Source organism: Pelmatolapia mariae, linkage group LG17 (genome assembly GCF_036321145.2).
Source record: "Pelmatolapia mariae isolate MD_Pm_ZW linkage group LG17, Pm_UMD_F_2, whole genome shotgun sequence".
Taxonomy (NCBI): domain Eukaryota; kingdom Metazoa; phylum Chordata; class Actinopteri; order Cichliformes; family Cichlidae; genus Pelmatolapia; species Pelmatolapia mariae.
This window is the reverse complement of record NC_086242.1, coordinates 37036107-37060426: the sequence shown is the minus strand read 5'-3', so window position 1 is coordinate 37060426 and position 24320 is coordinate 37036107. Positions and strand designations below refer to the sequence as shown.

General features: G+C 39.6%; 2 protein-coding genes across 2 annotated transcripts in view; both read left to right on the top strand.

Annotated features, from left to right (window-relative positions):
- The first annotated feature begins 8308 nt into the window (after window positions 1-8308).
- On the top strand, window positions 8309-10568 carry LOC134646720 (serine/threonine-protein kinase pim-2-like). The gene is made up of 7 exons (XM_063500575.1): window positions 8309-8453; window positions 8715-8809; window positions 8895-8942; window positions 9487-9708; window positions 9790-9970; window positions 10047-10223; window positions 10543-10568. Exons 1-7 carry the CDS (start codon window positions 8309-8311, stop codon window positions 10566-10568), a joined length of 894 nt encoding a protein of 297 aa, XP_063356645.1.
- A 7266-nt stretch (window positions 10569-17834) lies between these two features.
- Window positions 17835-24320, top strand: part of nav3 (neuron navigator 3) — a 422744-nt gene continuing 416258 nt past the window's right edge. Inside the window, exon 1 of the mRNA XM_063460845.1 lies at window positions 17835-17957. The gene's annotated coding sequence lies outside the window, so the exon portion shown is untranslated. The remainder of the gene's footprint in view (window positions 17958-24320) is intronic.

Sequence of the window (24320 nt, the reverse complement as noted above, 5' to 3'; positions counted from 1 at the left end):
TTCTGTAGAGCTGGTTGTAGAACAGAGACAAGCTGGTATCACATAGTTCCTGCAGATTTTTCAGCTGCACATCCAGGATGAAATCCTTTCAAAAACAATATAATTCAACATTCAGTATTAATTTCCAAGGGATCAGCTTATACATATATTACACAGATTACGGTGAGTGTACATGTTTTCAATATACAAACATTAAAAATGTTTCAGTCCTTTACAAAAACGCAGACAAACTACTCACTCGTCAGAACTTCATCTTTTAGGTCATGCACTCAGCAAATCATTGACATCACTGCTCAAATCTAAAGCCCTGGTTGATCTCTCATCCTGCTCTCTTTCCCCCATTCTTTCTTTGAGCACCACTTTTTTACTTTGGCTTCCTAAACATAATTTATATTGCCACTCCATCACTGCACTAATTTACAAGACACTTGCCAACAAACAAATTGTTACATAGCTAAGGCTCAGACACATTTTCCACAAGACGTAAAGTAAAAGTAATCTACTTCCCAGCGATCATAACTTTTCTGCAAATGCCCTTATTTTTATTCGATGGAGTGTCAACTGATTGAATGAATATTTGGAACTTAAATTAACTTTATAAGGAAAATGTGTACTGTATAAATAAAGTTAGGCTTTGGATCACAAGGTAGGCCCAGTTAACCTGGAATCTGTCCAACTTTAACAACAGTAGAGTATGCATGGTTTATAACAGAGGGGCTAATTTAACTGTGATGTTAACTATTGTTAGGAGATGGTTGATAAATGCATGGAGTTTAGTTTTCAGGTAGGCTGTTGCATTTAAATGATTCACAGCTCGTTAGTAAGTGGCCCAACGTGTACCAAGAAAATATTCCCTCCATCACTCTGCCACCAGCCTCAACTGTTGATACATGGCAGGATGGATGAGGAGGAACTCCTGAGGAGAATGTAAGCCACACCTCTACCCTCTTTTTCCCTCTAACCTTTTAGATGTGTTTTAATGTCAACTTCACAATAAACAGACTCCCACACACTGTGAACCTTAATTACATTTCATTACTAAACATCCTTTGTGCAAAAATAGGTATTTAAGTGAATAATTGCCTCATAATTGTCTAGTATCAAAACATATACAAAAAAAGATTTGCTAAACAGATGCTGTGCTGTGAGTCTGTTTCCATTGCTGGGCCTGTTTATCCCTCTGCTATGCATCTGTTTTCTCTAATAGATGTGAAAGGCATCTCCAGCACCACATACTGTCGTTCAAACTGGGAAGACTGTACTTGTGAACTGGGGCTATATAAATTGAAATGAAATGAACTGAAAGCACACAATTTCAGCATGTTGGGCCTAAATTAATACATGGATTAATATCTTGATTTTATTGTCCAGCAGTTTACAATAAAATGGGAAATGGCCTGTATTTGTATAGCGCTTTACTTAGTCCCTAAGGACCCCAAAGCGCTTTACACTACATTCAGTCATTCACACACTGGTGATGGCAAGCTACATTGTAGCCACAGCTGCCCTGGGGTGCACTGACAGAGGCGAGGCTGCCGGACACTGTCGCCACCGGGCCCTCTGACCACCACCAGTAGGCAACGGGTGAAGTGCCTTGGCCAAGGACACAACGAACGAGACTGTCGGAGCCGGGGCTCGAACCGGCAACATTCTGATTACAAGACGAACTGCCAACTCTTGAGCCACGATCGCCCCAGTGGACTTACACTATACTAAAATGGACTTATGGATTAAGCTGTTTCAATAGGAATAACAAAGAGCTCAGATTTTAAGGGAATTCTTACTGATGCAGAGGTTTTTGTGTCAGTCTCACAGTGTAATCAGCTGTACATGACTGGTTGGTGACATTTTTATATTAACATAAACAATGATGTTGGTGTTTCAAACCTGTCAGTGTTAATCCTCCTCACACAGAAACTGGAACACCTGTCAAAGTTATATTTCAGAGTTGCTCCAGGTTGCTCCATTGCTTTCTTCTTCAGCTGCCAGCTTCTTTTGACAATTTAGTTTCACATCTTTACTCAGCTATTATTATTCTTTCTTCCTTTTGAGATTAAGTTGACAAGCAGACATATTACAAGACTTCATAAAATATGATACAAAAGCATGATTACAAACACAATAAATGCTTCTGGATGGCAAATGCTCTGTTCAGTACACACCTTTTACTTTGAACACATAGGTATGCAGCATGCACACAACATGCATTCATCCTTTTTGGTTGAGTCCATGGTGATGGCCTGTGTCTTTCCGAGTTCTCTTCAAACACTTTGGCTTCCCTCTACAATGTTAGGCCTCTTATTAACGTTTGTCATGTCATGCGCACATTGCTCAAGAGCTGTTTCCATATTGGATGTGATAACCTGTAGCGATCACATCCAATAACTCATGTGTTGTTTACATACAAATGATCACTGCTTTTTTTTCACTGCTGTGCTGCTGGTTGCAGCAATCACCAGGGATAGAGAATCTTTTTTGTTGCCTTTCAGGTGATTTGGATAGAAGAGGAGCATCACATAAATAGTAGTATCAGTTCTAAATTATTTGAAATCACGAATATCTGTTTCAAACAATATTTGACTGTGAGGCTTGGTTATTGGTTGTTGCTGGTTCTCACTGGTTGTCACTAGTTGTTACCGCTTGTTGCTGGTGCAGCAGCACTGACAGCTAACATGGCGGTTAAATTGACACATTTTGCTACACCCATTTTTAGTTTTAATTGTTTTATGCCAGCTTTTCAGCTCCACCTTCTCCACTTCTTCCACACTAAACTTTTTCTACAAGCTTCGTGAACACACACCGAAGGTAGGGGAGGTGCTCAGGTTCACTGTCATTGATCATAATTGATCGATGGTGAAAAGTCCCCGCTCAATGCTCAGCTCAAATGCACAAATATATACAATTATGAGATATTTATGAAGTATTTTTTATTTTATTTTGCCATTTATATATGTTGGCACTAACAGTGCTCAAGACAATATTAGAGTCTCAAGACTGGTTCATTTGTCTAGAAGGAGACTATCAATGGTAAAACTTTCACAAAATGTCTTTTAGATAGATAGATTTATTTCTCCCTGTGGGGAAATTAGCTTGCAGATAAAAGAAATTCTAATTAACATAAATATACCAACAAAAAAAAACAAGTAACATGCAAACAAATACAAAATATTTAAAACTACACTAAAAACTAGCAAATGCACAGGTTCGTACAGAAGCACGGTTCCTATAGGATGGATCTATAGGATAGATTTCTTTTTTACCTCCAAAACAGAAGAACATAGAATTAACAATACTGAAATTTTACCAATTACACTATCTGACCATGCACCGCTTTCCCTCTCATGGGACTTAGGATTGACGCCAAAACTAAAACTTTGGCGATTAAATGCCTCATTCCTAAATGATAGCCAGTTTTGTGAGTTCATACACACCAAATTAAATAAGACTTAGAATTGAATGCAACTCCGGACATATCGCCCTTAACTCTCTGGGATTGCGCTAAAGCATACATTAGAGGTTGCATAATATCATTTGCAAGTGCCAGGAAAAAAAGGGAGGCCAGGCGGTGTGAATTGGAGGCCAAAATAAGTCACCTAGAGCAACAACACAAAAAAGCACAGACAGACAATTTGCTTTCTGATCTTAAAGTGCTGCATAGTGAGATTAATAGTTTAATTAACGAAAAAAATTGAGGGCAATTTAAGATGACTAATTCTGGCTAATTCTGGGCTGTGGAGAGAATTTAAATGGAAGGTGGTCATAAGATATTTTAGAACCCCCGAGATAATTGCTAAATCGAACCCAACAACTCCTGAAACTTCTTGGCGAAATCGTGGTACTCACTTAGGAACCCATTCACACATATTATGGTCATGTCCAAAAATTTGCTCATTTTGGAATTACATATTTAAAGCTCTCAATACAGTTTTCCAACAACCATTAACAAAGGACAATCAGTTAGCCATTGTAGGAGTACTTCCAAATGGTTTTACAGGAAACAATAAAAAGTATCTCTTAAAAATCTTGCTTACAGCAGCACTAAAGTGTATCACCATTAAATGGTTAAATCATGACCCACCTTCATATAATATGTGGATTGATAAAGTAAGAAAGATTTCTCATGGAGGAAATAACATATGCTCTGCGGATTCAGAGAGAATTGTTCAGTGAGCGATGGCGACCTGTACATGCTTTATTGTTTCAATAATCTAGCATAGGTTTGCTTCACTTTGTTCATTTATTGCTACTAAGATTGCCAAATCTTATTTAATATTATGTGAAGTTTTTTTTTGCCTTGCTTTCTAGTACTGTTTTGTGTTTCCTTTTTGTAGTTTTCTTTATTTTTTATTTTAACTTGTACTTCTACATTGCTGTCCCTGTCCCTGTATCTGTTCAACTTTCGAACATTGACAAGTATAAGTTGCAAGGATGAAAATTATAATAAAACTTGAGTTTATAAAAAAAAAGACTTCTGCAAAGCATGAATCAAAAGGGTTACGGAGCAAAAGCTCCAACACATAAGTCACTTTTCAAATTTAGTAGCCATGCAAATATGTGCAAATATGTATAAAAATCAGTCTCTAGATTAGGTGAAAGAGACAAAGAAAGATCCAGAGCTCAATATAAAGCAAATTATCAGTCACATTAGCAACAGCAACGTTAACCAGGGGGATTGTATACTAATTTAATAATTAAAAGCACCACTATCTGGCAGAAAACATGACAATTTACCGATTGATAAGTAACATCAAAATCAACTGAAAGAATAAGCAAAGTTTTCCGTCAGATTATTAACAAATAAATGAGAATAAATCAAAACACATCTTTTGTAGGCTTGCTTTATGAAAAATGTCACTGATGAAAATGTAGTGTATGATGCCATGATACATTCCATTGTAGCTTATCATACTAATATGACACTCCATTCAGTGCCTAGATGAATAGTCAGTTGTAGAAATACGCACAATTGTGTTTAATTGTACAACATTATATATTACACAAATATCTGTATACGTCATAAACATGTCAGGACTCACAGTGTGTAATTTTTATGCAAAGATCAAGACTCCACTGGTCTACAGATGATAAAAGGAACATACATTACAAGATGTCTAGCTTTAAAAATCCTTATTTCAAAGCCAACATGTTTAAGCTACTTCTATCATCAGAAAAAACACAGGCTACCTATTAAAACATCCTACTAAAGGCTAACCAGAGACAGTTGAGTTTTAAAAAACCATTCATAGAAGAAATAATCATAATCATTTTTCTCCTCCCGCTCATGAAATGAAATCAGCTGGTTGAAGCTCAAGTGCGTAAAAATATGAAACACAATTGTTTTGTTTTTTTTCCTTTCTGTGTGTAAGCAGAGCTTCTACGTAACCTCCGGTGGATCAGTTTTACATTCTTGAGGTAGTGTTAGAGGGAGAATGATTTGCAGGAGACAGGTTAGTTGAGAACAATACTGTATTGTCACACAGGCAATAACACTGCAACATAGACACAACTATAGCCGGCAAAACAATTTATAACCTAACAATCTCACACATATAATCTGCGCTAAGTGTCTCTGAGTCACCACACGGGTATGGTGTCAGTGATCCAAAGTCTCAAGTCAAGAGTCAGAAGAGTAAGTCAAGTCAAGCTTGCTTCTTCTTGGAGAAGAACACACAAAAAAAAAAATAGAAAAGAAGATCTACTGGGTGCACCCTTAGTTCTTTTTCTACTGTCTGCGCTGTTATGTGGTCTGGGGGGTCCTGCCAAACCGTGAATCTTCAAAGGAGCGAAGGACGATCCTTGTAGCAGATGAATTCTAGGGTCTGGGACGGCTCGCCATCTCCTTACAGAGGAGAGTTCCAACATCAAAAGTCCATGAATAACCACCAATGGGAGGGAAGGAAGAAAACCCAGCCTGCATGACAATAAAAACCCTTATTGCATACAGCTTTAGAATTTAGCTCACACACACACACACACACACACACACACACACACACACACACACACACACACACACACACACACACACACTGGTGTATTCAATTATGTTTAACATATGAACATGGCATTATTTCAATCCTTATGCAAAATGCAAACACACTATTGAACTAATAAAACAGTGCAAGTCTGCATTGAAAAACACATAACAGAGGAATTTTCTTTTCCAAAATGAAAATGAAAGAATTCATTAAGTTTTAACCATTGCTTATAAAGTCTGATCATCTTTGACCAGATAATGATCAAGTTTTTCTGAAACAACTTGAACTCACCTTACAATAAGTGTTAATCAGCAATTCTCATTAGAATAATGTTTTTCATGTATAAAACTATATTTTTATCTCTTTTTAGTCAACCTCTGAAACAATGGTAACAATTTGCATAACACTCTTTATTCAGCTACTGGACTCTAATCACATATTACACACTGCTGCTGCAGCAGTAACCTTTGCAGGTGGATAAAGAGGAATAAAAGTCGAATAAAGAGCATTGGCTGAAGCAGGTCTATCACACGGTTAACTTGAACATAAAACAAACAATATTAATAAGAACAACTGAATACTAAAAAATGCTTTTTTGAAAACTTCATTGGTGCCTGACCGACACCCACACACCAATATATATATATATATATATATATATATATATATATATATATATATATATATATATATATATATATATATATATATATATATATATATATATATATATATGTATTTTTAACAAGAACTTTATTGAACAATCAGTGAGTATACAACATACAAACAGATGAGGTATACAAGGAAGTGGAACATAAATATGAATAACCAGCGGTAAAAGAAAAAAAGAAAACCCCCCACACCGATAGAGTTGGGAAGCAGGTACCATGCTTGCTACATCAGCTAACAATACTAACTTCCACAACACTCACCAAGACAGTCGGAGGTTAGGTAAAACAGAGCAAATAAATGATTGAGAAATTATAAGAAAATACATTAGGCAGGAAAGGAAAAAGAATAACTGTGGAAGTTCAAATTCACTGGGCTACACGTGCTTTCTTTCTATATAACCTCATTACAGTAACACATTATTTTATTATGCATTACACCCAATACCGCTCATACATTTAGCGAGTAGCTAGTAACAATAATGCTCACAGATACGATTTATAGATCAGTCAACACATTTCAGCACCTTTAGGCAACTGTTGTTGTGATTTGGTGCTGTATAAATAAAACTGAAATCAAGTGAATTTTGACTTAACCTGTGCTGTTAGCTTTTAGCCTGCAAAGCCTGTAGTGAAGGCTTACAAGTAAATGCTGCCCAAAGAGAGTCCTTCTTGTTGGTATAATAGCTACAATATTATCTATAATATTCATTGCTTGTTCCTAACTAGTTTTGTGTCCTTTGTTGTAGAAGCACACCTTGAAGCAGCACTCTATAAACATGCATTTATGCAGCTGCTCTACAGTTTTTGCAATATTGTACCCCTAAATAAATCTTTACAGAACTTTGCCTTCACCAGAAATTACTGCCTAGCCCAGGCTGATGTTCTGTAGCCATGGAAACCAAGAATTCCAAAAACCTTGTGATGTCATCACCTCATTGTTATAAGAAATCTAAAGATCATAGTTCTAACACACAGCTCAGTGCATCTTTGAAGAGTGAAGAGTGAAATCCTGAAACTAAATTAATCACACAATGTCAAAGTCTTGGCCAACTTATACTGCGCCACGTCCTGTGGCTCTGAATAACCCTCTAGGTAAGTCAAATGGGTTTCATATGGTAATTATTCATACTTCTGGGTTTTTATTTGAGGCAACTGAATTTGCCTTAAACAAAATCATCTTTTGTTGATTTCAGGAAACCAAACAGAGCCTTGCATCTCCACACTGGTGAAGATGACTCCAGATGGAAGAATAGAGGGAAGAAAGAGAAGGGACTTAACTGAAAGACTGGACAAATCCCCCCAAAAAAGCAAAAGCAGTGGAAGTCCAAAACCGGGTCCCAGCCACATTGTTTCTGGGGAATCCAGTTGGAAATGTTAGTGATAAGACCTGTTTTAGCTGTGACATTATCTTGGCTATGTAGTTTATTTTGTGACTCTGTGTACTTAATGGTCTTTAACTTTGTAGTTGGTTCATTTAGCCTTCTTTGTGTTGATTTTCAGTGTGCAGTTATTGCTTTAACGCACGATTGCCAAAGCTTAGAAAGTCAGTAGAAAGCAGTTGACACACAGAGTTGGACTGAAAATGCTTAAAGTCAAACTACTTTTTCCATTTTAGTTGGCCTTCTCATAGTCCCTTCAAGCGACTCTAGTATATTTAAGATGAGCAACAAACGGAAGAGCACTAGTGACGAATCTGAGGGACCATCCAGCAAAAAAAGCAGGACAACGAGCCCAGAGGAGAGTCCCACCCAGGAACCCTCTGAAACATGTGACTCACCCAGGATATCCGGCACTGACAGAAAAGGTAAGATAATGGCAATATTTCTGAGCTGAATCACAAGATCCTTTAGATCTTGTCCTGGGGTTTAAGATTGGGTTTGATTCCTGTGGGACCAATCGACAGTAAGAGACACTCTGGGCAGTAATGACGTTACCTACTAATCTCCTAAAATGTAGCTCCTATTTACCAGTTAATAGAAATGTTATAACAAAGCTCTATAGGACTGTGCCAGCTGTTTTCTGTGTAACAAGTCATAACCTGTATGTTTTTCCTGTGTGTCTGCAGAAGACTTCCTGGAAAAATATCAACAGCTGGAGGTGCTGGGTCAAGGAGGCTTTGCCACCGTGTTTTCTGGAATACGCATAAAAGACAGTTTTCCAGTATGGCTTCTTACATGTGCATTTCACAGATCTTCTGTTTAATCCTGTTTGTACTTCTCTAACCCAGAAAATGTCTTTAATGCAGGTGGCAATCAAACATGTTCGCCAGCGCAGAGTTGTGCGCACAACAATGGTAAGTGTCTTTTCTTATTCCAGCAGGTATTTATACTATTTCAGGCCTTCTCAGGCATCAAGCATAAGGCACGTATTTCCTCCGTGCATGAACCAGACTGGTCTCACAGTTGTGTGTGAAATCGTCAGAAAATATGGTCGAATTCTATGAACAGTGGGACACCTTATTGTTTAAACCAGGGGTGGGCAATCTCAGTCCACGAGGGCCGGTGTCCCTGCAGGTTTTAGATGTGTCCTCGAACCAACACAGCTGATTTAAATGGCTAAATTAGCTCCTCAACATGTCCTGAAGTTCTCCAGAGGCCTGGTAACGAACTAATCATGTGATTCAGGTGTGTTGACCCAAGGTGAGATCTAAAACCTGCAGGGACACCGGCCCTCGTGGACTGAGATTGCCCACCCCTGGTTTAAACTGACATATTTCAGTGGAAAGAATGCTTTTTAAAAATCAGGTCATTTTGTGACTATTTCAAAACTGTCTGCACGCTGATAGCTACTTTTGTTGAAAGTCTGAATATTGACCTGAAGTAACTTTCCTTCTGAAGGATTGGAACGGGAAAAGTACTGATGTTCCCCTGGAGGTGGCGCTACTGATACAAGTTGGGGCTGGACCACACGATACGGAAAGCAGTATAACCCCACTTCTACTTGAGTGGTTTGATCTGGAAGATGAGCTTATTATGGTTTTTGAGAAACCAGAAAATTGCATGGACTTAAACAAATACCTCAAAACTACAGATAAACCTCTGTCAGAGACACATGTTAAGGTAAGTGACGAGCATTTGGAGCTCACAGCAATTTTTCATAGAGAATGTCCTGTGCTCCAAATATGGCTTCCTTTCTTTTAGGTCATAATGAAACAATTAGTCGACGCAGCCATTACGATGGATTACAAGGGGGTTTTCCACCGAGATATTAAGCCACACAACATTCTAATTGAAACATCTTCTGAGGAACCCCGAGTGCGATACATCGATTTTGGCTGTGGAGTCACGTTTACTCCAGGACAAAGGTTCAGGAGGAAAGCAGGTATGTTTTCAGCCACAGCGTTGTGCTGTCATGAACTGTTCCCTCCCCATTAATTCTTCTTATCTTTGTGTTTTAGGAACCAGGAACTACAGTAGTCCAGAGTGGTTCATGTATGGCTTCTGCTCTGCAGAATATACTACAGCCTGGCAGCTGGGTGTTGTGATGTACCAGCTGTTACACAACAATTTACCATTTGACTGCGACTACAAGATCATCAACCAAAACCCACCTATTTTAGCTGACATTTCAAACAGTAAGATTTCTGCCAAAAGGGCTGTTGATATAAGAAACTTGAAATATCTTTGTGGATAACTTTAACAAGAGTATTTCATTTCTGTAAAGAATGCAGGGATTTTTTGACGGGGTGTCTGAGGAAGCACTATAAGGACCGCTTCACCCTGGAGGATCTTTGGAATCACGCGTGGCTCAAATTGCGATTGTGATTTCTGCGCACCATGAATCAAAAGGGTTACGGAGCAAAAGCTCCAACACATAAGTCACTTTTCAAATTTAGTAGGCATGTTGCAGTTGCTGTCACGTGGTTATTTTTTGGTGTTTTCTTTTCCCCACAGAGCCAATCCAGCAGCAAGCAGTCTGAGACCTCCATCTGACCTTCATCTAAATATTAGACACAATCCCCCTCTATACCCAGCCATCCGTGGAGAGGGGATCTCTCTTTGAATTGCCTTTCCCGAGGTTTCTTCTCTCTTTAGAGGAGTTTTTCCTCGTCTTCTTAGAGAGCTTGGGCTGGGTTGGATGCTGTTGTTTATATGAGCCTGGGATATAAATATGTATAAAAATCAGTCTCTAGATTGGCTTAAAAGAGACAAAGAAAGTTCCAGAGCTCAATATAAAGCAAATTATCAGTCACATTAGCAACAGCAACGTTAACCAGGGGGATTGTATGTAAATTTAATAATTAAAAGCACCACTATCTGGCAGAAAACATGACAATTTACCGATTGGTTAGTAACATCAAAATCAATTGGAAGAATAAGCAAAGTTTTCCGTCAGATTATTAACAAATAAATGAGAATAAATCAAAACACTTCTTTTGTAGGCTTGCTTTATGAAAAATGTCATTGATGAAAATGTAGTGTATGAGGCCATGATGCATTCTATTGTAGCTCATCATCATTCGACCCTGTCCTGAAAATAGCTGAAGAAATGTTGGCATACTGAAAGGTTTGCTTTGGGGTATACTATTTGGTGCCATTTTAAGTTAGCAACTGTTAAAAAAAAAAAAAAGTCATATTTTCTGTGATTTTATCATTCATCTGAAAAAGGGTCGTTCAACTGAAATCCCCCTCAAACTGAATACTAAACATAAAACATGAGTCTTAAGTTCTCAAGTGTTCAATGAAACTGTCAATTGCACAAATATATACAACTGTGGGATTTTATAGATGTCGGCACCCAGGCAATATTTATACGTTTTATCAAGATTTGTTTGACCGTCTTGAGGAATATATGGAACATTTAAACATATGCTACAGTCATTGTACGGTCATAGCTAGAGGTCACTGCATTATAAATATTTGATAGTTTCTCTGTGTGTCAGCATAAATCCATCTTTAAAATCCATCACTAAGATCCATTCATCCTTTATCACTTTCACATGCAATGTGAAGTTTGTGCTTCTTCCATTATTATTAACATTGTGATGCTTTTTACATGGATATTCACTGCTCGTCCAAAGCACACAGCATGCAAGTGAGCTTTCTGAGCTATGACCCTAAGACTGATGTCCCAAATCCAATGAGTCATCGAAGACTTAATATTTGTGAAAGTAGCCTAATGAAGTGGTGTCTTCATTTGTATATAGATTTACATTTATAGATCACCCCGTCCTTTGATTTTTCAGTACTCAAAATCAGACATGTTTTATGTGGGTTTAACACTGGGGCAACCATTTATTTCCCATAATGTTTTTTTCCTCTACTACCTATTTTGCCAGCAGAGAAAATTAAGTCTTCAACACATCACTGACTTTTACAGTAGATTAATTGCGACATTCTTGTAAATGATTCAGGAATGATTGAGACACTCATTCATCAGAAACACAGCAAGTAGCTACGTTGGTAAGAGAAAGTAAATAAAAAATGTTAAAGGAGTAGTGGGTAAGCTTTTGGAGATTTCTCCACATACAGTAGTGAATAGATGTGTGGCATGCTGTAGCAAGAGCGATACATGGAAGATGGTCTTGCTCAGTTCTCGCAAACAGTTCTTGTCAGTTTGCAGATTTTACAAAACACCTTTTAACAGAGGGTAAAACTGAAAGTTTAAAAAAACGCAGCAGTCTCTCTAAAAATGTATGAAGTTCTCTAATACTTCTGGTAAATGGACTGCTTCTTATATAGCGCTTTTCTACTCTGTCTGAGCACTCAAAGTGCTTTATACAACTAATTCATTCACCCAAGCTTAAGTGCTCTTTCTAACATTCATACTCCGATGCATGCATCGGAGAGCAACATGGGGCTAGTCTCTTACCCAAGGATATTTGGCATGCAGACTGGAGGAGCCTGGGATCGAACCACCAACCTTCTGGTTAGTGGCTGCCCTGCTCTGCCACCTGAGCTGCCCTGCTCTGCCACCCCCTTCTGCTCTCGCCTCCTAAAATGTGGACTTTGTTGCTCTATAAACGAGGATTCTTAACGGCCGGTGTCCAGTATTGCCGCAGCAAGGCTCCACTACCGGTGCATGGATGACTTGATGGCAAGAAGACGGCATCTTCCATGGAAACAATGGGTTGCCAGGCCAACTGGTCTCTAGGTCTGTGCAACTGAGGCCTTAACTGGGAAGCATTTTTTGTGTGAGCCTTCAACAGACCAATATCATTAGACAAAAGCTTTGGTTTTGAATCAAAGTTGTTGTTGTTTTTTTTTTTTTGTCTGTCCCATTTGGATCTTTAGCCGTCAGAAGACCAACAAGGATACCAAATGGATTTATTTTGCCAAATGGATCATCATGGCATTGCGGTATTGGTCCATTTGATCAAACTTTGTTGTTATTATTTATTTTATTTTCAGTTGTTACAGATGGGACAGACATGACTGGGGGATAGAAAAGGGAGAAAGAAAGAGAGGAAGGAAAAGAAAAACAGAAGGGAAAAGGGACAGTGAGAAAGGGCACTTACAAAGACAAAGAGAGAAAAAAAAAATCTCCTGGATCACCTGTTGAGAGAAAAAGAAGAGAAAACAAGCAAAAAACAAAACAAAAAACAAAGCAACATACTAAACACAACACCATCACATTAATCTAGCTAAGTGTGAACAGCAGTAAATACTAAATATCGAATGTTGTTGTGCAGCACGCAGGACCGACAGCGCCCAATGTGCTTTGAAGTAGCAGCTAAGAAAGGTGTAGTTTATGTCTACGAACAGTGAACACCCATGTGCACACCTGTGTGGATCAGCGCGCTTGTATACAAAAGGTTTCTCCATGCAACGGTCTGCTAGAGGGTGTGGGGGGCCATAGCCCCGTCCCCCAGGGCATGAAGCAGGCATGGAGGAGATCCAGGCTCCATCCAGAGGCCCCAGAGTGCGAGAGCCCAAGGACGACCACCGGAGGGGCATCCGTGCCACCCTCCTGGGAAGGGCTGAGGAGATCCCCAGACGAGGGGTCACCCAGTAGCCACAGAGCAGAAGCCAGAGGGGGCTGCACCGGCGTGCCCGCTGGCTCTGGGGTTTTTTTTTTTTTTTTTTTTTTTACTTGGACAAACCTTTGTTCTGCCAAACCTTTGTTTGTCCAAGTACTTGTGTATAAAAAACTATATATTAATGTTTGACCACATTTGGGAATCAGAGCAGAGAGAGGATGACAACAGGTGGCGCCATAGAGCCAACTGACGAGTCTTCTTTTTCTGCTGATGTCGCCCAGCTTCTGTAGGCTGCCACTGCCACTGGAGTGGAAAACTGCTGCCTACCTCCACTGTCTGTGCCACTATCAAAGCCCTACCCACCTTGGCCATCTACTTTTGAATTCCATTGTTATATAAATTTAGCTGTTTGCTCCTTTGCTCTTCTGCCCTGCCTGTTCATTCGCTTCTCTGGGATATTTCCCCTCTTTTGAAGGAAACAGATCAAGCAGACATAACTGATTGGATTAGTGACAGGAAGTAAAGCTAAACTAAAGACATAAAATAAAATCCAAAAAAATTATCTAGTTTTTGCAGTAAAAGCATGAAAATGACAAAAGACAAACAAAGCCAACTAACGATGCCATCAACAGACGAAACACCAACCTTGAAATAAGAAAATGACTTTCACAGTGTGACATAAGGATAGTGTAAGGTTAGGTTTAGGTTAGACTAAAAGTTTGGACTGGATGCCAGATATTAGGCTGGTCACACTTAGTTGAAAACCACAATTCCACATCTTCGTACATATCAACATGCTCTCACAAGAGAACGTCTTATCAAACTGGGATTCTGGATGGTAAATTGAAATCACAAACAAAGCTGTTCTGTGAGTCTACATGGGTCTCTCTCTGTTTCTTTGGGGAAAACCAGAAATCGTTATTTACAGGGTTGGATAGTAGATTATATCAAATCAGAAATTCAAATGATAGAAAATATCTTACTTTAGTAATATATTTTGTATTTGTGTAAGCACATGTGCACCTTAATCCAGCTCAAAAAATATTTCAATTGATCATATTTTAGCAAGAAGCCAGGTCAGGCTTGCTCTCATCAAACCTTAAATGCAAGTGTTTTCTCTCCAGAAGAAATGCCGAGATTTTTTGTAAAGTTTATGCCCAAAAATGAAAAGCAGTTCTGCCAAAATGTTCATACATCAAAGTCTTTACTAAATAAGATATTACTTTATATTCTGACAGTCCTTTCTCTCTTTACTTTCCCTTAACTAGTCACAGCAGATGCCTGCCCTCGCTGAGCCTGGTACTGCTGGAGGTTTCTTTCTGTTAAAAGGGAACTTGTTTTTTCTCCTCTGTCACCAAGGACGGATAAGAATGATTTTGTTTTACTCTCTGTAATAATGAATGTGGAATCCCTTGTTAATACAGTTTGCTAAGCCTCACACACAGATGGACTGAAACTGAAAAGACTTTTTCACTAAATCCATTACTAAGTGACTCAAAATTTGGCAGTTAATTATCCCAATATTGTTCTTAGCAATAAACCTACCCTTCCTCTAAACTGAAAACAAGGCATTTGCAATTTTTTTTAAGGTATCCACTCTTTTTAAAATCTTTGAATGTAAAAAAGTCACTGTATGCTGCTCAAAAGCAGTATATCATTATCAATTTACCATAATTAATGAAGGTCAGTCTTTTAGTGGACTCTAAAGGAGGGTCGAGGACACAGCCTGCACTCCCTTAAAGGTTTATTGTGTAGAAAAACGGGTTAATGAAGAGTGCAGTGGGAAGAATCAGCTCACTGAGCAGGAATCGTCTTCTGCCAAAGAGGAGAAGCACATTTTGGTGGACGTCATTGTTGCAGTGAAAGAATGTGTGTTATGATCTTAACTCTGATTCCTACTTGAGTTTCTTTCTGTACCAGATTTCATGGGGCAGTGGGTGACAGGCGAGAGTTTTCCCAAGACGTATGAAAAGCAGGTGAATTTTAGATAAGTGAAAACACAGTTCTGCTTTCCATGGGAACAGACCAGCTCGGGTTTGGTTCTGAGCTTAGTTGGAGAGTTGCTGAGAAGCTGAGAGAGAGCTGAGAGCTTTGACTGGGGTTATCAATAAGTATCAGAGAGCCTCAGTAACACATGCATTACAAAAACAATCTGACAATGAGTGAGAGCTCGAGCTGGTGCTTGAATACAGGAGGGCAATGAACTCGTGATGAAGAGGCGTGTTGTAGAGCGGGAACCTGTCAATGGACGGAGTCAAAGGTAGGACTTGCCCAACTCCACTTGAGAGCAGAGGAGATAGGAGAGAAAAAGCCTGACCAGCCCTGGACCGTGACACCAACATTATTACAGAAATCATAAATGTTTAAAAGAAATCAATGAAGAACTTCTTAAATAGTCTTTCAAACCACGGTTTGCTTATTTTTAGCTTCTATGAGAGACTATAAATTATAAGTTGATAATTCCTTAAAAGCTTTACGTTCCACTCTGCTTCTACTGCTGTAACTTTAATCATTGCATAATTCATAACCTCCTGTAAACACATACCTGCAAATATTACTCACCCAAGTCTTTCTGCTTCCCTCCCTCCATGAACTCCAATCTACAAATCCGCCACTGTTCAGCAGTTCCCTCCTCTAAGAGTAATCTGGGAATTCAAGTCACCACACACAATAACATTTTGTGATGGTTTTTGTGTTGCAGTATGTGTTCTGCTGCTATGTTTTAGTATCTCTCCCCCTGGGGTGTGTAACGTGTCTTTTTCCCTCAGTCTTTTTCAGTTGTCTTATCACCCTCCTGTTCCTGAGGAACACCTGGGACACTTGTACAATGAACCAAGTTCAGCAAATCCAGGTTATCTTTACAATACCTGGATTCATTCATCTTATCTCCCCCCTAATCCTAACCACATGAAGCTGGTTATCGGCTCCATTAGCCAACCCAGTGTTTCCCAGTCAAACCATGACCAAGTTCACGTACAAGGGAGAGATAATTAGCACCAAGAGCAATCATAAACACAGACAGGTCTGCTGCAGCAAAGCAGTGTTTTGAGTGTGTATTACAAGATAGAAACAAATATTTATTTATTTATTTAAACATTTGTCTGTGGCTTACAATGTAAAGTGCCAATGCCACTGTATGAAATCTTTCACAATGTGAATGTGTGATGAGTGGCGATCAAGAATTAGAGGGTATGAATGAAGGAGGCTCTGTGTGCTGTGGACACATCAGAAAGGAAGTGACCATTATCCAGTGCTGAGTAATGAAAGCTGCAAACAAGCAGTAAAAAAAAAAGTAGAGATAAATGTTTTAAATGAGTTAAAGGAACCCTTCATTTACAGCAGGTACAGCAGTACAAGAAATCCTAAACCATAGACAGTGGTTAGGAAAACTATGCAGCACGTAAAAGGTCATACTGGAGAGAGTTCTGTGGGACAGACTTGGGGAATGTTAAAGCCAATGGAAAGAGGGCAAGACCAAATGTTTCCAATAGTCTGGATAAGTGGCTGACTAACAAGGAAAATGCATTATTAATGATAAATATATGTGTTGGTGTAAAAAGCAACAACAATTTCACTGAGGAAGGAAAGTAAGGTGACATGACAACAATGACAGTGAGCTATCAACTCAATGAATTGTTGACAAGAATATCGCCACAAATATCTTTTGTGTGGCTGTGATTATAGCCATGGTTACCTGTATCAACATTTGAACCTTACCTACAACTCACACACAACTCTCTCTAAAAATGGAATTTTAGTTAACGCCTTCTCTCAAACTGAAGAAAATTAAGGTTTAAGAAATAATAAGAGTAAAATAAAATACTGTACTCTCAGAGACATTTGTAACACAAACATCTCCCTCCTTAGGTCTTTTGTGATCAGGATAGAAAATAAAACACAAATTTAATAAGGTTAGTTGTGCATGAGATTTGCATCATTTCATGTAAGCAACATGCAACCTGTGGATTCTGCAATAAAAGTCATTTTTGCATGGCAGACTACATTTCATATCCCTTGTTGCTGGTTCACAGATGCCACGGTTGCAGGAAGAGCCACCTCCACAGGCGATTACAGTCTGCCATTTGGGGTGCAACACCGCCACCTCGTGTCCCTTTTAGCAGCTACACCCACCCATTGAGCGCTTAAACGGGCTTGGCGCTCAGAGGTGTGCAGCCTGCTGCCTTCTCTCAGTCTGAACAGAGCATTTTTTCTCCCGCAGACACCCGAGCTGGGAACCGATCTGTCCTCTCTAGAAACATCCTCTAGGAGATCCAAATCAGCAGTTTCCAACACTGTGCCTCTTCTTAAAAGCCGTCTTGGTTTTCTCGTGTGATTGAAGAGCTGCGATTAAAAAAAAAGAAAACCTCCGTTCTTTAGTAGCTGCATCAGGTAAGACAATTTGCAATCAGTTTGAAAGAGAAACGCGTCATTTTACGACTTGGTGATGTGTTGCTGGGTTGTTGGGCGTGGGAATGAGTGGCTTGTGGGAATGAACAAAAGATGATGCACAGTGTGGATCGTTCCGGACTGCACCTGCTTCTAAATGAGTGTGTCTGCCATGGGTGTAAATACATGAAACACTTTTGCAAGGTGCTGTAAGATCAACAAGGCGAGGTTGATGTAGCAGTTCGGGGAGTAATGATCAAGCAGCGATGGTTGAAAGCATCACGACAGACGGAGCAGATGTTGCTCAAACTGCGTGCAGTTGGCGATGATCACGAGGCAAGCATGGATAGCCTGTTTTCCTTTGGTTAGCTTAATATAACTTTCGATTTGAACAGTGTTCCTCGGATGCATGTTGGCATTCAAATCAGTCTCATCACCATCAAAGATCTGCTGAAGAGCTGGTGCCAGCTGAGCCACGGGATCTTTACCTTCCACAAGGAATCATTCAGGGGCTTTTTTTTCCGGGGGGGGGCAGTGACAAACTTTATGTGAAGCAGCTGTAGACATGCACTCTTGGACTTTTTTCTACCACACGGCCCCCTTTTCCTTTTATGATGTCTGCAAGATGTCTGTCAGCTCAAGATGCTCTAGGTTTTGTCGTTCACGTTATCGAAACCTGACTTTAGGAGGAACCATCATATGATGTTTGCTTTCATGAGATGCAGACGGGAATTTGGACTCATCTTAATCTGTTTAGTATCCCTCACAGCCTGCACTCATGAATTCCTGGAACATTTTTAATAATAGATGGCTGAACAGATTCACTAGGTTGCAGCATTGATTTTTGTCTGTGCAAGGCTGTAAAGAGTCGCCTGATAAGAAACCAATTGGGGAATTTTTTTCTCTTATAAAGAAAATCTATATTAATCATAGTAAATCCTAAAGTGGATAGTATATAAATATAGAAAATCCAAGATACTTGTATAGCGGTAGAGTGATGACACAGACAAAGACAATAACACAGACACTAAAGTGTTCACAAAGTGACAGTAAACTAAAACTGATTTATTATCATTGTTTAATCTTTGTTAAGTCCAGTTTTTCCTAAAAGCTGTCCATGGATGAACTCCCTAATCATCTACATTTCATGTGTTACCATAAACCGCACCTCTTGCCATACGAGACTCTGTGTTTGTTCCAGAGAATAATAACAGCTTCTTTATTGCCCTAATTGAATTACACACCCAAGTCAGACGCACCAATTATTTCCTTGATTGTGTAACAAGTGAGATGCTGCGGCATCTGGTATCCCCATCCCACAGGAGCGGTGTGAGGCCTGAACTGGCTGTGAGCCCGCTGATGGCCTTAACACCCCCCCCCCCCCCCCCCCCCCCCCCCACTCGTTCAACCAGAAGCTGCAGAATTGAGAGGGGTAAGGATTTCTTCCCTTGGGAGTACTAATAACCTTAGCAGACAGATTTGTCTGCGTCTTCTTCACTATCAACTCAGTAGGCAGGCGTGAGGTCATGTCAGGACGCTGCAGTCATGTTGGGGCTAGATAGAGTCTGGTAGGGTGAATGGGGCTGCATAAGTAAGCGTTTTTATTAGCCCAAAAGAAATCCTTAACTCTGGTGAATCCTGCTCTAAAGAAGAGCCCACAGACTCTGGTTGCCAAAGGCCAGTGGTGTTTGGGAATATCTGTCCATTTGGTTATTTGGAATGGTCACTACAAGCAATAATTGTTATCCATTTAGACAATGGACAGCACCCCTCCCCTATAATACAGGATAGAGGGAGGGGGGCTGGTCCCTATACTAGGTGCCATAGGGCAAGATGCAGGGTACACCCTGGACAGGTCACCAGTCTGTCAAGAAGTACCCAGAGAGAATCCTCACAGTCACAACATCATAACTCTACACTGTTCACATGGTGGATTTGAACCCAGGCACTTGCTTGCTGTGAGGCAGCAATACTAACCACTGTACCACTCTTTCTTAGCCTTTTTGCTTTGTATGAGAAAGAAAAGCAGCATATAGTTAGTGGTCTACACATTTGCCTGACATGTAAAAGATCTCTGGTTTGATGCCAGGAGGAGCCACCAATCCATTTGGGGTTGTATCAGGAAGGGCATCTGGTGTAAGAGATCTGCCAAATCAAACATGCAGGGGTACCTCCTGTGGTGATCTCTGTGAATAAGGGAGCAGCTGAAAACAGCTTCTTCTTTTTGACAAAGAGAAGGGAGGAAGTTGAAACCAGCGAATAAATAACTGGAACACAGCTTGTTTAATGAGGTAATCAGATAACTGTTGAAACTCAGTATATGCGCTCATCGCTATCGGTCGTGTGCTGTCATGCAGTGGAAGCTTAAACCTAGAAACGGGGTATCATTTCCTTTTGAATGATTCTGAAAACCGCTGATGGGAATTACTCCATTCATTCACGCTGGATCCAAACTTTTATCCAAGTAACTAACATGACTCCATTTGATTATTTAACCGTGTTTGGTAAATTTCTCCTTGTTGGAACACAATAACACAACACAGCAATACCATGTTTTTACATTTGGAAAGACACAAACTCTTTTTAGTGGCTTTGTTGGTTTTGTATCAGATTTTATTTGCTCTGGTTTCTGTCTTTGTCTCAACCCCATTTAGATGTGGTCTTGGCTATAAACATCACTGGAGCTGCTCGTTGAACTGAGTTGTGTTTGACTAAGATCATCTTCTCTTTTGCTCTGCCTTTTGTCTTTTCGTCTCTGACATTTTTGGTTAGTTTTCTGCTTTCTGTTTGCAATGAATCCACTCTCTAACCAAACCACTTCCAGGTGTTTCTGTCCAAGTAATAAGGATGGATATTGAACCTCAAGACCATTTTTTGATGACTGAAATGTTTCCATCCAGTTGGTCAGAGTACTGAAAACCAAGTTTAGATATCTGGCCAGATTCAGAATCTGGAAATTTAGTGTACATCATTCCTGTTTAGAGAACTTTTAATATTTGGAAAAATGGTTTCTGTAAAATGACTTAAAAGAGAAAAAGGTTTGACGCTCACATGGTGCTGGGACCACAAAAAAAGTAATAATAATTTTATATGTTCTCTGGTGGAATGAAGCCATGCATTTTACATCTGTGTCTGCATTTTAAGTGCATGTTTAAAATGAGAAGGAGATGAGCACCAGGGTGGTTTGAGGTGCTGAGATGTGGAACAGGAACATGTCGGGCTGGTTTGGTTCATTGATGCTGTGTGTTAGGGGGCAGCGGTGAACCCTGGGGACTCAACCCCTGTCTCCTGCTTTGGTCCTTCTGTTCAGCTCTCCATTATGACTGTCACTCTTATCATCAGCTAATTCCAGCTTCCTGCACGACTTTCATCATATTTTAATCTTTTCTTCTTCACTCTTTTTTAACTTTCTTTCTCTCAGTATGCTTCCTGCCGCATAGAAGTAATAGCTTTCCTTCCCTTCTCCCGTCTCCTTCGATCTGTCCTTATTTCCCTTCCCTCATCTCTTCCTTCTCTTTCATGTCAAAGCTTTCATTTTACAACTTCTTTTTTGTGCCCTTGGGTTGTGTCTGTGTGGGATCACGAGGGTAGCGTTTCACCAAGATCAATGACGGCTTAAGATATTTCATTTAAAGTGTCAGATTAAATTAGGTCTAACCGCGGCAGACGGGGGTTTAAAGGCCCCTGATAGAGAGCAGGGACATGCTCTCCCATCAGCATCGATTAGCTCCATTGTCATTTTTGGACGGAGACTCATGTGATTAATCGGACCTTAAGAAGTACCTGAAGGTATGTCATCAGATTTTACTTTGGGATTGAGATTTTTTTTTCTTGAAAACTGACTAATCAGTTTCCGAGTTTCCTTCTTCCCTGTCATGCAGTTGTCATCTGAGTTACAGTGAATCTGGGTTAACCCATGAGTCTTTTCTGTGTAGAAACTACTTGCGGATGCTCAAAGTAAATCCACCGCAAAGCACATCTGACAATAGCAAAGACTCAAGAATTAAAGACTGTTGAAAAGAGGAGGAGAAAAGACTAAAGCGGCGTGTAATCAAAACACAGAGGTGAGAAAGAGCAAAAAACAAACTGCTGCTTTTACTGTTTTCTAGAGAGGAGGAAGGCATGGGGAATAGGGAATAATAAGAGACAAAAAGCAGAGGTAGGGTAGGAGAGAGATTATTTGTCACCACTGACTGTTCAAGGCAGAGAGCCTCGTGGCACTGACGGCCTGTGGAGCTGCTCTTTGAGGATACTGTATAAACTTGTCGTGAGAGATGTTGGTTTGTGTCTCTGCAGCTATGAGCTGTGGATAAATTCTCCAGTGAAGGATTGGAAGGTTGTTGTGTGTATATGTCCACATTAATGGTTGTTATTATGAATGTTTTTCCTTTTCACATCAACATCAGAAGTAAAATACATCTAACGTTCATCAATATTATACTTTTATATATAAAGGAATAAAGGAACCGAAGGCCTTATCTAGAATCCAATGGTTTGTCTTTAGCCCGTGGGCTAATTTTATGGGAGCCCTGGTGTGACGAAAGGAGATCCAAATTTTTGAAAAGCCTGGAGATCAGCTGAACAAAAAAAAGAAGCAAATCATCTTTATCTGATACCTTCTTGTTCCTTCCCGATTGATGCCAATTGATTGCCTACACAGGGTTGTCTGATTTTTTTGCCCTAAAACTCTTCAGATTTTACCTTACAATATAAACACCTTGAGTTAACTGTTGCTGTGAGTTGACGCTATAGAAATAAAACTGAATTGAATTGAATGTCAGGTCTTGACTGAAAAAAACTTTGACTTCTGAAGTTGTAGCTGTAACTTGACTGTCGGCTGGACATCCTTCTTTGACTTTTTGGTGCAGTGGTCAGAACACAGGTTAGAAATTTAGATCGGGGGGGAACTAATCTGTGTGCAGAATGGTATTAGTATTGTAGAAGTAAGGGCAATTTGCAGACATTTCAGCTTATAATAGACGTGAAATTGCAGAACTGCGTGTGTGGGACATCAACTGAAGGTTCAATCTGTGATGTTTGTGGGTGCTGAAGTGTGGAAAAAAAATGTTCTGTTTTATAGGAGCTTATTTAACATACATTATATTGTGCAACATTTTTGCATCAAGAAGAGCTTTAAATGCTCCTACAACTGGCATTGTAAGAAAGAATGTTAAAAGCAGGCAGATAAAAAAAAGAAAGAACATTGCCAGCCCTTCTAACTGGATTAAAACTAGTGGAATTTTTTGGGGAGCTGATTCCTAATTTAAAGCTTCTGGCCAATTAGAACATGTAATATGAATGCTTAAGGTGAAGTAGAGCGCAGACATGGTTCTTATATGAAAATGATCAAGAATCCAATTTTTCATCAGTCCTATTATGAAAGTAAAATGGATAAGATGACAGGATTGGCTGAATTTACCCTGAAGTGACCTTGGATTCACACAGTAAGAAATTTTGAAGAATGGACTGCCTAATAGATAGAACCTCTAGTCGAGTGTCTAGTCTGTCTGTTCGATAATACCAACCTGTCTCACAGCTGATCCAGTAACCCACATTTGTACAAGTACACAGGTACCTTGTTGGCACTTGACAGATCTTTTATTGCCTCATTCAGTATGTCTCTATTTTGACTTTTGGAGGTTCAGAGAAAGTCAGCACAGTGTGCGTTTCCATTTGAGTCTCTCACAATGCTACACATTGCCAACATGGAGCAGTTGAGTACAAACATGTTGTTTGACTTTAGGCCGACACTAGTGTACCTCACTCCTTTGTGAGTCAGTTACTGCCACTATAGAGGTTTTGCTTGTGACGTCATGTGCTCGTTGCTCTCCGCCATATTGGGCGTGATAAGCGGTAGTGATCATGTTCAATCACTTATATGTAATATACATACAAATTATCACTACTTTTTTCACAATGCCTACATTGTGCTGTGTGATTGGATGCAGCAATCAATACTTTCCTGTTGAACACACAAGAATACAGAAAAAGTGGAAGAGAATGTAATTTTTCTGCCCGTTTCTCATGCCGACCGCTTAGAATACTAATCAGGTGGAACCAGATAATCTTCCATGGCACACCTGATTATTTCTCACGGCACACCTATGTGCAGCGGCACAGTGGTTGGGAAACACTGCTCTAGTGTCCTAAAACTTGTAAACTACTTGTCCTTGCTGTATGATGTACTTTTTGCTGCTGTTAAAAGCTGTCTCCATCATTTTTCTGGCAAATATCCAGAAAATGAAACCAGCTGAGCTGAGATTGAGTTAGATGTTAATACAGTCTCTATCAAAAGTTTCAGTTTCAACCTGTTTCAGTTGAAGTGTTGTTTTCAATAAACTGCATGCTCAAAAAAATGTTTTGTCT